At 30.0% G+C, this 16,688-nt stretch overlaps 1 protein-coding gene across 3 annotated transcripts; it reads left to right on the top strand.

Annotated features, from left to right (window-relative positions):
- The first annotated feature begins 4,457 nt into the window (after window positions 1-4,457).
- LOC140881525 (uncharacterized) lies at window positions 4,458-9,261 on the top strand. 3 transcript variants are annotated; one of them, XM_073286924.1, is made up of 4 exons: window positions 4,458-4,636; window positions 4,769-4,926; window positions 5,210-5,291; window positions 6,134-9,261. In XM_073286924.1, the coding sequence occupies exon 4, from the start codon at window positions 6,184-6,186 to the stop codon at window positions 9,151-9,153; it is 2,970 nt and encodes a 989-aa protein (XP_073143025.1). In that variant the 5' UTR covers window positions 4,458-4,636; window positions 4,769-4,926; window positions 5,210-5,291; window positions 6,134-6,183; the 3' UTR covers window positions 9,154-9,261. The 3 variants fall into 3 exon arrangements, with proteins under 3 accessions (XP_073143025.1, XP_073143008.1, XP_073143016.1); XM_073286907.1 differs by having other exon boundaries at window positions 4,458-4,926; XM_073286915.1 differs by having other exon boundaries at window positions 4,458-5,291.
- Window positions 9,262-16,688: the final 7,427 nt, after the last annotated feature.

The raw sequence follows: 16,688 nt of genomic DNA, 5'->3' as shown, positions 1-16,688 counted from the left end.
CTACCCGCATCGAATGAACCCGGATTTGCTTCAAGCCAACCAAACCCTTTAATTTGATTTGAATCCAATTATTATTGAGTTTTTTTTTTTAAAAAAGAGTTTTATTTTATGGTGAGTACGTAATATATGATATATGGTGATTAAGTACTATAATAACTAAAAGTTTGTGTGAACTTTTTTTGTCGACAAAATTGATCCAATCTTATCCTTCATCATTGCAATGAAATAAAATACACTAAGTTTCAATATAATGTTAAGAAATACAAAAACACACGTAATATTTAAACAAATATATATCTTTGAGCTAGCTAGCTAGGTGTGACAAATCTAACCCTTGATTTATGTTTCTGAAAAAGTGTGTGAACCGAGTAAGAAGAGTTGTTCGTGTTTGTGCACTCACATGGAGGCATGTGCACTTGGTACCAAAAGAGAGTTTTGGACTGACGTTGAAACATCCAAATTTTGTATCTCATAAGTCAACTAATCTCTTACGATGCCACACATCAATGGATCGGAGAAATAATAATTCAATATTCGATTGTTAGTAGATGATTCTATGTTATATCGAGAAAAACACTTTCTATGTATTTGTACAAGTTGTTCAGATGTATATATATCTCACATAAAAATAAAAATAATAGAGATGTTCGCATTATATAAAAATGCATTGAGTTTTTCTTACGATATAATATAGAGTCACTCATCATTGATCACTTACCTTTGGCTAAACTCAAGCCCTGTTTTTCTAATGTCAATATCTTGTAAAAAAAAACATATTATTGGTTGGTAATTTTGTGAGACTTATTCATTCACATCGCGAAGACACGAACAAAAAGTTATTAAGCCACAACACATTATTAATATAAATATATTGATTGTTCTCAAATCTACACAAATGAGCTAGTATAGTAGTATTAATTATATATACACAATGTACAATTAATTATCAAGAGATTAATTAATTCACAAATTCGTAACATGTGAGTAAGCTATTCATAAACATGCATACATGTATGTAGAAGAAACAGATGAAAGAACCAAACAATCAAAGACAAACTCAAAATGTGTAAGGTTAATTTTAGCCTAAATACATCATGCATGCATTTTTCTCATCTAAATAATTACAAAATACGAAACTTTCACCTCGTTGGCTATCATTTCATGTCTCGAAAGGGGAAGCCACAATAATTGAATTGACCCTTCTAGCAACTTGCCAAATTAAATTAAATTTATTTTTTTTCTTTAAAAAAAGTTATCTACTTCATAAATTCATGCAAAAAATCAGTCCCAAGGACATGCATAGACGGATCAACTGTAGGTGTCACTTTCCTCTAGATTGAAAAAAAAAAATCTTCCAAGGATATTTAATTTCAACACATTTGAAATTTAAGCATAATACATGTGGATTCAAGTTGTGAATTATATATAATTTTTAGTTGCGAATTATTTTGTGTGATACATGTAAAATTGACAATTGAGACTTGAATTATTATATTGTCAATTGATAATCGAAATTTATATTTTTTTTTTCGCTGAACGTAAATAATTACCTTTTAATTACCTTAAACTCTAATCAAATCGAAAAGGTACAAGATTGTAATTATTCAAGTCGACGCACCAAATTAGGTGCTCAATTATATTACTTATTGAAAACCATACTTCAATGATTTGAAGAGTATTAAATGTTAATAAATGGTCACAAATTAAGGTGCACCCCACATAAAATATCCACCATGCTTTAAGATATCTGCAATAAATTCTGTTCCCGAAAAATATCAGGGACAAATTAATTAATATAATAATTTGTGCTATTATATAAAAAAATTTCCACGTGTCAATAAAATAATAAGTTAATTAAACTAATTATTCACTACTTGCCTTTAATTCCGATGAATAAACCAAATTGACCACAAAATGGAAATGTAATCACGAGATTATAAATTTGAAACTGCAAGTTTTGAAATATATATTCAGAAATAACTAACTAGAAATCATAATCACAAACTAATTGGATAGCTATTTAATTAAGAAAATGTCACATTTATTTTTTTCCTTCTTTGGTAGATATTTATATACGGGAACGTAATTTGATATTTTTTATTTCATCATTTATTTTTTAAAAAAAATTGGACGACTAGTACAAATAAATGTTGAATTTGTTTCGCTCAATAGTTTGGGAATAATAAGAAGTAATTAATTATAGTTTAGGTAGTTTTCCTATAGCTCGAATAAAATTTTTAAAAATTGAATTTTTTTATCAACTAATCAAAATCAAATCAAAACTATCAAACAATCAAACCAACGTAACTAATTGAGAGAGTGTTTGGCTGCGTTTATAAACCATCTTCAACCCATATCTTCTAAATTTCATCATATATCTTCTAAAATAGAGATTCGTGATCTTTATTTTCAAAAAACTTCTTCAACCCATATCCTTTAAATATTACCAAATACTCCATTTTCTATTTTATTCTATTAAAACATATATATTTATATAATAAAATAATTACATAACAAGTTTTTCAACTATATTAATTGGATATGGTTAAAATTAAAATAGTGTAATATATTAATAATTATGTATTATAATGTTAAACATATTAAAAAATGAAAATTTTCCATTTAATTTTATTTAAAAATAATAAAATTACAATTAATTTATTGAAAAATTATAAAAAAACAAATAAATTTTAACTAAACTAAAAAAGGAAACACTGAAATTAATTTTAAAAATAAAATGGATCAAATTAAAATGGGAGAACACTCTAAATAATAAAAATTAGACCAATTAACCAACTAATATTTAATATAAAATTAACTTAAAATAATATAAAATAATTTAAAATAGGGACTAAAAAATAAATTCATCATTTCAAAGGTTTAAAAAATAATTTGGAGGATGACATTTTCATAAATATGTCATCTTTCAAATCCTTCCTCTATTTGAACAGTGATCCTCCAAATATGGAGGATCACTGTAGCATCCTCCAAAATGGAGGATGCAAATAGAGGATGGTTGGAAGTCAAACCTCTAAGCTTTACAAAACAGCTTATAAGTTGTTTTGGAGCATATAAGCTCTTAAATTTTGTTTGGTAAAAAAAATTTCATTTTTAAAAAAGCAAAGGTGACCTTACTTTTTGAAATAGATCTAATTTTAACATTTTATCTCTCCAAAATATCTTTGAATATTTTCATAAGCTCCCATCATATCATCCCCCAAATAAATATTAAATATTATTTTAAATTTTTTTTCCAAAGCACATAAATTTTTCTAAATTTAAATATTAAAATACTTTTATTTTTTTATATAGGTTATTCTAAAACTATTTTCGTATATTATACTTAAAAGTCAAAACATTATCTTAATAACATTATACCTTTTTTTGGTAATTTTGCAATAAAAAGATCTTATAATATCAAATATATCAAAATCTAGTTTAAAATAAGTTTACCCAAACATTTCAGCTTATTTTAAACCCAAACATTTCAGCTTATTTTTAAAATAAGTTCTAACAACTCATAAAATAATTTATAAGTTTTTTTTTAATAAGTTTAGTCAAACACCTTCCGAATCAAAGAACGTCAACCTTTTATACATAAGAATATGAATATTTATTTTCCATCCGAAAATGTTCGTTCTTTTCTATTTATTACATCTTTATTATACGCTATTACAGTTATAGTTGATCTTCAATACAGAAATTGTATACATATACTTCATAAATTGTTGCAACTCTCGTAGGGCTCTATTAATCAGGGACTCAGGGTGAGGGCTGACAACGTTAACGGGTATGGATACCCAATCTGATCCCAAAATATTCAAGTCAAGTTTGTATAAAATTAAATGAGTATGAATCGGGTAACAAATATTCGTTTTTGTACGTGGATACTCTTACCCAAGCTGTTTAGCTTTATGATATTATATATATTTTTAAATCAAATTCCCCTTTCCTTGAAGATTTTTTAAAATGAATTTTGTAGATTGCGAGATGTATATGAATTATTGGTTATATCATATATGTAATTGCTACTTTTGCTACCTAGTTGTCATTTTTCATTTAAATTTGGTTATAATCGTACAAGTTACAAATGAAAAATGACAAAAACATATAATGACCATAATTTTTTTAACGGGGCAAACAGATTTGACGGGTAAACCCCGTTAATGTTAATGTTTTCAAAGTGTAACGAATTGGATCTTGAGTTCAGATGAACTCGATCGATGCCATTCCTAACTAGAATAATTTATGATCAATTAGTTTATGGTCAAATTACACTAAAAATAAATAATTCAAGTATCATTCGCAACCTACACACATTCTGATACAAATTTCAAAGGTTTTATGTGTGATTCCACAAAAATGTATGTAACATTTCTCACAAAAATATTTCTGGACATAATTCCTTACGTACAAAGCATGGTGGGAATATAAAGACGATGAACTTAGAAAAAGAAGCTAAAAATGCATTAAAGAACAAAGAAACAACAAGTGAAAATATACAGAATACAAAGAGACACAGTAACAACGATTGTACTAACATGTGTTAATTAAGGTGCATTGACAGAAGCAGCATTCTTCGTCAGATCCGTCCTCTGTGTAGGGTCCCACATATATCCTCCTCTCCTCTCCAATGGTACAGTTTCTTTCCTCTTTTTCATTCTTATTCTCACCCATTTTCCTCAGATTTTCAGAAGAAAAAACTATATACCCACATCGTATACCAAGTGTATTATACGTATCTCTGTGTTTATTTTATTTTATGTAGAGAAAGGTGGCTGCTTTTGATCGGAATTAGTTAAAAGTGCAGAAAGAAAAGTGCGTGTGGACTCTGAGAAATCAGAAAAAAGAAAGACCTCTCGACTCAAGAGGGAAAAAGGGAAGAAGAAGAAGAAGAAGAAGAAGAAGGGAGAGAGAAAATAAATGGTTGAATCTCTTTTTATTTCTTTCTGTTATTTTTTTTCCCTGTTGGATTTGATGCTTTAAACCCATTTTCAAATTTCTCTCACCCCATTTATATTTCAATCCAAATCTACATTGCCATTTTCTCTCACTTTTCAAGAACTAGTCTGTTTCATGAACAGAAATACTTTCTTGTTTCAGTTCCTCTCTTTGGACAAATTGAGCCCTATTCAGCATTTGACATTTGCGAACCAAGACATGTTTGACGAGTGAATGATTTGATTTTTTTTAAAAAAATCCTTTACAGTTCCATGGATAGTCTTTCAAGGAGTTGATTGTGGTCACTATTTCGGTGGATTTTCATCATGCTACTGGAAGATTCAGTCCAGGTATTAATAAGTTTGAATTTGGTAGTTTTGGTTAAGATTTCTGGTCAATTTTTGTGTAGATTTCGTGATTAAAAGTGGTTGGTGATTGTTTGTGCTAAAAGGTGATTCTTGTTTAGTCCTTTTCCTCTGACTTCTCTTGAAGTTTGATGTTTTTGCTGCTTAGATTTTTTAAAAAGAAAAGCCACTGACTTTGGGCCTTTACTTATGAATTTGGACACCCTTTGAAATCAATTATTATGGTTAATTGGCTCATAAATGAGGTGAAGAAATTGAGGCGTTTAGTTTGCGATTCTTGGTTTTTATTTAGCTTCGTCAGATCTGAACTTTGATGACAGAGGTTTGTTTTATTGAAACTGGATTCAGAGTATTTTATGCAACCGGTTTGTGTATTGCTGGTCTAATTTTAGTTTGTTCGGATCTGATATTATCTTTGAAGCTTTTCAGCGCTTCCATTGAATTTGTAATTTGAGTTATTATGTTCAAGATGGATCCTCGAGGCATAAATGTTGTAATGGTTGAATTTTAGTCCGTTCTTCTATTGATTCTATTTCAAATCTGGTATTTTTTTTTTCCTGATTTTGTAAGGCTCTCTAGTTATTTCTCAAGAAATATATTTTCACAGTGTGTAATACTATACTTCTGCTTTGTTAACTATATAGACTGCAATTTGTGTTGCGATGGCCTCATTCGTGTTGCCACTGTTTTTGTTTGATGTTATTCGTTTCTCGCAGTCCATTCATGCGATGTCTTGTTAATTATCAACTCATATATTCGTATTCTAGAGTTTAAGTTCAGATTGAGTTACCTTGTTTCAAGTTTTGAATCTTTGTTCTGTATTTTAGGTGTGATTTCCTTTTAAGAATGCAAGAAGTTTCAGCTTATGAAGCATTAGATGATGGTAAAAATGGATACTCGAGAGGACAGCTCTAGATTTGGGATGTTACCTAATACAACATTGAGGAATCTGTCATCATCGTCGTCAGCATTTTTTTCAGCCAATCAATCACCTTTCTTCTCTCCCAACTCATCGGCATGTCGTGTAACTATGAATCCCGACATTCCATGTCAAGCCACCAGTACGAACACGGAGTCTCTAGAGTTGGATTTCCGGACTGCAGAATCCGAATCTTTAACAAGTAAATTTGCCTCGACGGATACGTATCCCCGTGAAACAGCATTGAAGTTGGAGAATGAATCTTCTTCCACAGGAATATCCAATAGTCCCTTGTCAAATTACAGCATTGGTCGGCAAAATGATTATTCTAGACAAAGGGGTAAGAGCAAAACGACCGAAAAACTTCTTGAAACTGCAGTTCCTTCGATGTCCTTCACTTCAAATAGACTGAGGAGCTGCGATGTGTATATAGGTTTTCACGGCCAGAAGCCTTTATTGCTCCGATTTACTAATTGGCTTCGTGCCGAATTAGAGGTACAAGGTCTGAGTTGTTTTGTAACAGACAGGGCTAGGTGTCGAAACTCTCGGAAACATAGCATTGTTGAGAAAGCAATGGATGGTAGCACATTTGGAGTTGTCATCTTGACCAGAAAGTCGTTCAAAAATCCTCACACCATTGAAGAGCTGAGGTTCTTCTCGAGCAAGAAGAATTTGGTTCCCGTGTACTTTGATTTGAGTCCAAATGATTGCCTTGTGAGGGATATTATCGAGAAAAGAGGTGAGCTCTGGGAAAAATACGGGGGCGAGCTATGGCTACTCTATGGAGGAATTGAGAAGGAGTGGAGAGATGCTGTTGGTTCCCTTTCTCGTGCTGATGAGTGGAAACTCGAGGCTCACGAGGGTAAATGGAGGGATTGCATATTACGAGCCGTGACCCTTTTGGCATTGAGGCTGGGAAGGCGAAGTGTTGTCGATAGAATAACCAAGTGGAGAGAGAAGGCAGAGAAAGAAGAGTTTCCTTACCTTCGAAACGAAAATTTCGTTGGTCGGAAAAGAGAGTTATCTGAGCTTGAATTCATGCTTTTTGGTGATGTCAGTGGTGATTCCGAGAAAGACTATTTTAAACTCAAGGCGAGACCAATGAGAAAAAACTTGACAATTGGTTGGGGAAGGACGAATTCTGTGGATGGCAAACGTCAAAGTGAGAGTGCCAAGAGGAAAGGGAAAGAACCAATAGCATGGAAGGAGTCGGAGAAGGATATCGAGATGCAGAACACCGAATTTTCTCAACCACAGCAACCTACACAAAAGTCGAAGAGTAGTGGAAAGCCCAGTAGGAGAAGGAGATCGATGAAAGTTGTGTATGGAAAAGGAATCGCTTGTTTATCAGGCGACTCAGGAGTCGGGAAGACAGAGTTGCTTATAGAGTTCGCTTACCGTTACCATCAAAGGTATAAAATGGTCCTATGGATTGGTGGAGAAAGCAGACACATTCGACAAAATTACTTGAATTTATGGTCATTCTTGGAAATTGACGTTGGGGTGGAGAGCTGCACGGAGAAAAGCCGAACTAGAAGCTTTGAAGAGCAAGAGGAAGCAGCTATAGCCAGAGTTCGAAAGGAGCTAATGCGAAACATTCCCTTTTTATTGATAATCGACAATCTGGAAAGTGAAAAGGACTGGTGGGATCACAAACTGGTAATGGATTTGCTACCTCGTTTCGGTGGGGAAACACATGTCATCATATCCACACGCTTATCCAGTGTGATGAATTTGGAGCCTCTAAAACTTTCTTATCTATCCGGGGTCGAGGCAATGTCTTTAATGCTGGGAAGCATCAAAGATCTATCAATCACAGAAATAGATGCATTACGGACTATTGAGGAAAAACTTGGAAGGTTAACTCTAGGTCTTGCTATAGTCGGAGCAATTCTTTCCGAGCTTCCCATTACTCCGACTCGCCTTTTGGATACCATTAATCGAATGCCTTTGAGGGATGCTGCATGGGGCCGTGAAAACCATTCATTAAGGCGGAATAATTTCCTTCTGCAGCTTTTAGAGGTATGTTTTTCCATTTTCGACCATGCAGATGGACCAAGGAGTTTGGCGACAAGAATGGCTCTAGCAAGTGGTTGGTTTGCTCCAGCACCCATACCAGTTCCCATGTTAGCTTTGGCCGCTCAGAAAATACCCGAAAAACAGCAAAACCGACAGTTCTTGAGAAAGATGCTATGCTCTTTAACTTGTGGTTTCACATCATCATATGCCCGTAGATCAGAAGCAGAAGCATCCTCGTTGCTATTAAGATTTAACATAGCTAGAGGGTGTTCAAAGGAAGGTAACATTCAATTCAACGGGATTGTAAAACTTTATGCTCGAAAGAGAGGGATCACCGGAGTTGCGCATGCCATGGTGCAAGCTGTCACCAGTCGCGGGAACATATCCAGCCACTCTGATCACATATGGGCAGCGTGTTTCTTGCTCCTCGGATTTGGAAAGGACCCTATCGTCGTCGAGCTCAAAATATCTGAACTTTTGTTGGTCGTAAAAGAAGTGATCTTGCCACTTGCGATACGAACATTCATCACCTTCTCTCGGTGCAGTGCTGCACTTGAACTACTTCGCCTATGTACAGATGCATTAGAAGCTGCAGACCAAGAATTTGTCACCCCGGTTGAAAACTGGTTGGATAAGTCATTTTGCTGGAAACCCGTTCAGACAAACGCTCAGTTGAATCCTTGTATTTGGCAAGAACTCGCGTTGGCCAGGGCGACCGTGCTTGAAGTTAGAGCCAAGTTAATGGTGAGAGGGGGACAGTTTGATGTAGGAGACGATTTGATAAGGAAAGCTGTTTTTATAAGAACTTCGATATGCGGTGAAAATCATCCGGATACCATATCTGCTCGTGAGACGCTTAGCAAACTCACTAGGCTTCTTGCAAGTGTTCAAAATCATACTTCACCATAGATATTTTTTGAGTTTCTTGTAACCAGAGTTTACTGTAGAGTTGTAGTACAGAATTTTGAATAAGTTTTCTGCATAAATTCGGAGAAATTTTATACTATTTTTAATTTCAAAAAGATATGGCTGTATTACTATTTATTTATTTATTTATTTATTTATTTTAACATTTCTCATTGCCTTGTAAATGGAAAAAAAAAAAAAAAAAAGGGTTGATTTTAGTTACACACTGTTTGTTGTTGAAGTCTGAGTGGCAAGAACCAAGAATACTGAAAACAATAAACTACGAAAATGAATTACCTGATGACTAATTTGAACATAATCGAATCTTTTTAACTTACTTAAATAAATTCTTTTTGGTACATTTATAAACTACTAGTAAAATGCATGTGCGATGCACGTATTACTTTGTCTATTTAATATATATATTTATTATTTTTTATAATAATTATATTTAATTATATTTTCACGGCCTCGTGATAAAAATCATAAATTTGAATTATTAATTATGAAAATCAACTGAAATAATACAATAATCATTAACAAGTTTTCAAATGTACGTCTCATTATTGATATTTGAAAATACTAAACTATTATATTAAAAAATTACTAAACTATTAACCTTTATTTCAGTTATTTATTATTTTAACTCTTTAATTAAATTTTTTAAATATAATTTTTATTATAAATTATTAAAATATAAATAAGAATACAATTTTCAACAAAAAAATCATATAAAAATAACGAAAAAAAATACAATTTTGATGATAAATTTATATTTTCAGTCTTATAACTCAAATTTTTTTGTTTTTGGTCATGTAGTCATGTAGCTTCTATATTGTTTTTATTATTTTTGTCAATTAACTTTTATGTTATTTTCATTTTGATTTTTTTACCATAGTCCATCATGTTTATCAGTCATAAAAAAGATCAAAAATTAAAATAAATACAATTAAAAGATAAAAAATAAAAACAAATAATAATAATAACCAAATAAAATTATAAATTCAACAATTAAATTTAAAATAACATTCTATCCTAATATCATAAAATTTATTTATAATTGGTTCAATAGTTATCATAATCATCATAAAAAATGTTCGTACGATGATTAATTTTATTTTATTGTTTTGGAATCATGTATAATCTCAAATCTATTAAAAGACACCAATTTTAATACAAGCTATCTTAAAATTTAAGACAATTATTATTGATATAAATGACTTATAATAATTGAATTGAATTAAATTATTATTCAATTAATTAGATAATACTCCATCCATCCCAATTATGTAGGTCACATTTTTTTGTCACAAAATATATAGTCATATATCATATTTAATAATATTTTTACACTTATTTACTAATATACCCCTATTAACTAAACCTTGAAAATTGTGCAATAATTTTTAATAACATTTAAAAATTTAATGATAACGTGTTACAACAAGGTAATAAAATTTTAAGTTTGTATAAAAAAATTTCCAATTCTTTTTCTTAATATGTGTAAAAAAAAAGCCGGAGTACTGTAATCAAAATAATCTAACCGAATCGTCATGGTTCGATTGTTCTATTCAGCAAGGACAATTATTGCACTCAACAAACTTCATTGCACTCCTTGTAATCAATGAGAATCGAAATCATGACCTTAGCTCTATTACCAATTGCAGGACCGAACACTTGTCACTTTAACAAAAGCTTACAATTTCAATGTTTCTTACTTACGGTCATTGTTATTCTATAGCTATATATATTAACCGTTTAAAATAATACATTATCAATAACTTGTGTTAGCCTATATGTAACACCCGAAAATTTTAAAACGTAAATCCGCATGCATAATTAGGAGAAATTAATTTTTTAATTAAGGGTTAAATGTATTTATGTGATATTATGTGATTTATATGCATGATTTAATTTATTTTAGCATTTAACCCATAATTATGGAAATTTTAGATTTTTAAGGAATTTAATATTTTGATCGCGTAGACGGGACCGCGGACGGACGAGATACCAAAATTATTAGCCAAAAATATTATATGAGTTTTATGAGCCTTAAAATAATATTTTAAGATATTTTGTCAAGAAAATTTTAGTATTTACTTATATATTTATTTAAGAATTGATTTTTGGCCAAAATAAGTCATTTTAATGACTTTTATTGATCTTTAAAAATCCTTTAATATTATATTTCGGGATTTATTATTATATATCAGATTAGTAGGTATTTTTAAAAGTTTAAAATCTTATATTTATGTTATATTATCTACCTCATTAATTTATATTAGTTATTATCCTAAATTAATCCTAATTATCAAAATTTAAAAAAACTAAAGCCTACCCTACCCTAAACTCAATCAGCCGACTCCATCCTTCTCTCCATTCTCTTCTTCACGTTTTCTTTAGATTTCACAATCGCCATAGCCGACCAAGCTTGATCTTCGTAGATTTTTGGTCCGTTCGTCGTCCCGGAGTCTCGTAAACGCATCAATCTCCATTCAAAGATTAAAAGGCATGTCTAAAACTTTTATTTGGCCACCATATAAGCTATTACTCTTGCATGATGTGTTTTATTTCAGATTTTTCATGGAAATTTCGATTTTATGCATGTATGCCTTGTATTGATGCATGTTCTTGCTTGATTGGTCATGACTCACGTTTTTGCCAAGTATGGTATGGTCCAGAGGCTGGGGCTCGGTCAAGGGGTGTCCTAGAGTGCCTTATGGTCGAGTGGTTCGAGTGGTTTGAGCCAACGTTGGTCTGAACCGAAACAATATCTTCTGGTTGCATAGAAGGTCGCAGTTTGAGCGGTTTTGGGAGAATGGTTCGTGTGCACTGTATAGGACGGGTTTGAGGGTGATTCCAATTGGGTTAGAACCCCAAGACATAGAGGAAGTTATCTCAGGTAGTTCTCTAGCCAGTGATGGTCGGAGTTGGGCAACCGAACGGCCGGAAGTCCGGCGTCGCGCGCAGCGTGCGAGCAGAAATTAGGCAGATTTTGTTTTGGTTCGTTCTCCTTCGTTAGGACTCCGTTTGGGCTGGTTTTTAGCTTTCTGGAAACGTCTTGAAGTCTTCTAGGTGTAGGTGGTGGTTCTCTGTCCATTTGGTGGCCGGAGTAGGGCGGCCAATGCCTCTGAACAGAAGCTGGTCGCAGCCGAGAGTAAGGAACAAGAGGGAAACGGGTTTAGGGTTTTGGGCAGGTCCGGGTTGGGTCTTGGGGCCTGGATGGGGTCTGGTAATTTGTGGGTCGGTTCAGGTCGGTCCGAGTTAGGTGGGCCGGGCTCCAGTATTTTTAATTTTTAAGTGTTTAAAGTTTTAATTGGTTTTTGGGCCAATTAATTAGAAATAAAATTATTTGGGCTTCGAAATAATTTTATTTTGGGCTTTAAATAATTTATTTAAGTTAGCCCAATGATTTTTATGGGCTTGGGAGCCCATGGAAATTTTTGGATCAGTCAGAGGATTTTTGGGCCAGTCTAGTGTCTTATTGGGTTTATTTAAGTTAATGAGCTTAAATATTTTTATTTAGGCCCAGTTAAGTTTAGTTAAGTTATTTGGGCTAAAATATGATAATTGGGATCTTATTTAAGTTTAATGGGCTTAGAGTGAGTGATCAGCAGTCTGGACCAACCCATGAAAAATAACTATGTCCGAAATATATATTTAATTATTTTTATGCATGAAGTTTATATTTTAAGTATAAGTATATTTATTATAAAAAATCAATTAAATATATATTACGGACAAATTTTTCAATGCATGCATTCATGAAAATTTTATATGATATGATTATGATTTTGTATGAGTTGAGCAATAAAATATTTTCTTGATGAAAATTGAAGTAGTGTGACATAAGGGTGGTTATCCACCATATGATATATGATTTATGAGGTAGTTTACTACCATATGAGGTGATTTATCAGCGCCACGTACGTTGGTTCATGAGACTGATCAGTCGGCACAGATAAGCGTCACACTTACGGATAGGACCATGGACTGTTCCAAAAATACCCTGCTCAACTATGTTATGTATGATGAAGAAAGATGATGTTTATGCTTAAGATTTATGTTTCAGCATTTATGTTATGAAATAAAATGTTTCAATGCATGCTCATGTATCATGTATATGTATTAGTATGATTATGGGATGCATTATTTTAAACCTTGATATTCAAGTTTAGACATGTTGAGCCCCTAGGCTCACTACGCTTATATAGTGCAGGTGAGTCAGATGATACTTATGTAGCTCCTACCGGTGGTGAGGATGTATGAGCTCACGGAACAGTGACCCCGTGACCGTTGCAGTTTTTAGATGATGTTTTAAGATACATTTATTTTTATGACGTTGAGTTTTTAAAACAAGTTGCTTCTATTTTATTATTTTCCCATATGAGAGTTTCAAACATGTATTATTTATTATTTTTGTTTCATGCATGAAACCCTTTTTAATTATTTATTTGTTTATTTTTATTTAAATTATTACTAAGAAGTAGTATTTTAATTGCTACGTGTAGCAGTAATTGGTTTTAAATATGATACATATATGTATGAGCATATATGTATTGTTATTATAAAAAAAAAAAAATCCGCATTTAAGTTTTAAGAAGGTTTAGATGTTTCACTAAAAATATAATGTTTAATATAATTTCAATTTGGCACAATATTGATAATGATTCTTATGCAAATATTAACTCGAGTTTTCATCATTTTGTTGATTAATATTGAGCAAGTATGATATGTTTGGTACCATAAATTTGTTTTATTTTTTTTTTTATGTATGTATGCTCTGAATCGATATAATTTATTATGTATTTGTTAATAAGTAATATATGTTAATCAAATTAAATAAAATATTTATTTTGTAATGTTCTAATTTATGTGTTAATTACTTGTTTTATGAGTATTTATTTATGTAAAAAAAATAATAATAACATATATAATGCATTCTAAATCTTAATTTAAATTATTAATAAATATTTTTTCCTTTATATGTTGATTTTTATCTCTTTCATGATTTTTTTTCATTTATCATGCATTATTTTTTTCTCTATGAACAAATCAATATTCTTATCATCTTTATTAATAATAACAATTTCTATGGTGGGTCTGGCCAAACGCGAAGACTCACTCGTACTTGTTTATGAACCTGTTTGGGCGAGTCTAACTTGTCTCCTGGGTGGGATTATTTTAAGGTTAAGTTTAGAATTGCAACTAATAAAAAAATTGCAATATTTTCGAACAATATAACCCTTAATTTTCAATATTTTTATCATTTATGGTCATCATTATTTTATATCTACACTAACATTTTAAAATAAAAATTATTAATAAATCATGTAAGCTTATAAATATAATATTTAATGTATTTTTACATTGTCACAATATTGATATTGAAACCTATGCAATTATTTGAGCTAGTGTTTTTGTATTGTTTTTTTTATTAATTTTGAGCAATTATGATTTGTTTCGTATCATGAATTCTCATTATTTTCTATCTCATCATGATTTATTCTGTATTTGTTAATAAATTAGATAAGTTAATTAAATTAAATATTTATTTTGTAATTTCTTATCTTATGTGTTGATTATTTATTTTGTGACTATTGATTTATGGAAAAACAAAATTTAATATAGATAATGCATTCTAAACCTTAATTTAAGTTATTTCACAATTATTTTTTTATATTTTGGATTTTTCTCTCTTTCACTTGTTTTTCCATTTATCATCCATTTTTTATTTCTATATGAAAGAATCAATATGCACATCATCTTAATAGAATTTTTGTGATGATTTCTTTCTCCGTCAATCATTTAAATTTTTTTATCATTATTATTATTTTTTTTGTTGGACATACGTTTTTATTACTAAAATTTTTTACTTGTAAGAATAACAATAATTTCATAATTTCCAACTACATTCTGATATGAATCTCTTCTATTATTTGTATGTCAATATCGTTAATGATTGATGTAATTGTTGGACATCTTTTTTAAAAAAAATTTCTTGTTTTTCAAAATCTAATTATCTCCTTTTGCTTATAATATTTTCGTTGCTGAAATTTTTATTGAATTTTAAATGTTATTAATTACAAACGTTTACATTTCATCTTTTATTTCAACTTTTTTTTTCTATTTTTACAGTAAATGCATATTCTTATTTATTTTGGTGTATCTAAATACTTGTGTATATTGATTACAAACGTTTACATTTCATCTTTAATTTCAACATTTTTTCTATTTTTACAGTAAATGCATATTCTTATTTATTTTGATGTATCTAAATACTTGTGTATATTGAAGTGTTTAAAGACTTGTCTTCATATACGTAAAGCAGATTTTAATAATAATTTCTAATCATTATATAGTTTCATTAAAAATAAATAAATAATTTATATATCTTGTTGATTTTAACACTGCAACCAATAAACATATTTGCAACATTTTCGAACAATGTAACTATAGCAGTTTCAGTGTCGTTATTTATGATAATCTTTTTTCTATATTTACATTAATATTTTAAAATAAGACATTTCAATGACTCATGCGAGCTTATAAATATAATGTTTAAATGTAATTTTACGTTGACACAATATTAATAAAATTTATCCGGTTATTACAACTCGGGTTTTTCATTATTTTGTTGATTGATCTTGAGAAATTACTACATGATTCATGTCATGAATTTGTCTTTTTTATCTTGTGTATATACGTCTTGAAGCAATATAATTTATTATATATTTTTTAATAATTAATATACATTAACTAAAATTAAATCCTGATTTTGTAATTTTCTTTATATCGATCTCATGGTCAATACATGTTAAAACATTTTAAAAAAAATTACCTTCAAACTGGTATTTGTGAGTTATAGAAATTCATAACCGATTTATTCATCTCCATATCTTGTAAAAAAAATATTCATTCGTTAATTTAAAGATCATCCCATAAATAATTTTTAATATTTTTTACACTTTATGATGAGGAAAAATATTTAAATTTTTCATATTTATGTTTACAAATATGTTATAAATATGTTAGTGTGTTCTTTATTTATATTTTGAATTAAAACTTAACTCAATTTGAACTGATTTATTTCAAATCGGTGTGTAATTCAAATATATATTTCAATAACGGTTAGAAATATGATATTTTTAATTGCAAGATCATCTCATAATTCTTTTAAATGGTTTTACCTTTTATGTGAAGGAAAATTAGTTAAATTTTTTATTTCAACTTTTATATATATATATGATATGTGTGTGTTGGTGTGTTTATTTTATTTATTATTTTATATTAAAACTTGACTATACTTGAATTGATTTATTTCAATATCAGTATATTATTTAATTAAAATATATATATATATTAATAACTTTTACAAATCTAATATTTGTATATATTTAAATATGACCTCGTTATATAATTCTTTGTATTTGTGTATTTCAATCTTTTTGGAAACTGGATCCTTATCTAATATGCACATACTTTGTCCATTTTGATTTTATCATAATAATCGATTTTACATATAATATATATTGATC

The sequence above is a fragment of the Henckelia pumila genome, chromosome 1 (assembly GCF_033568475.1).
Source record: "Henckelia pumila isolate YLH828 chromosome 1, ASM3356847v2, whole genome shotgun sequence".
NCBI classification, from domain to species: domain Eukaryota; kingdom Viridiplantae; phylum Streptophyta; class Magnoliopsida; order Lamiales; family Gesneriaceae; genus Henckelia; species Henckelia pumila.
The sequence above is the reverse complement of the archived record's forward strand: the minus strand, read 5'-3'. Positions and strand labels throughout refer to the sequence as shown.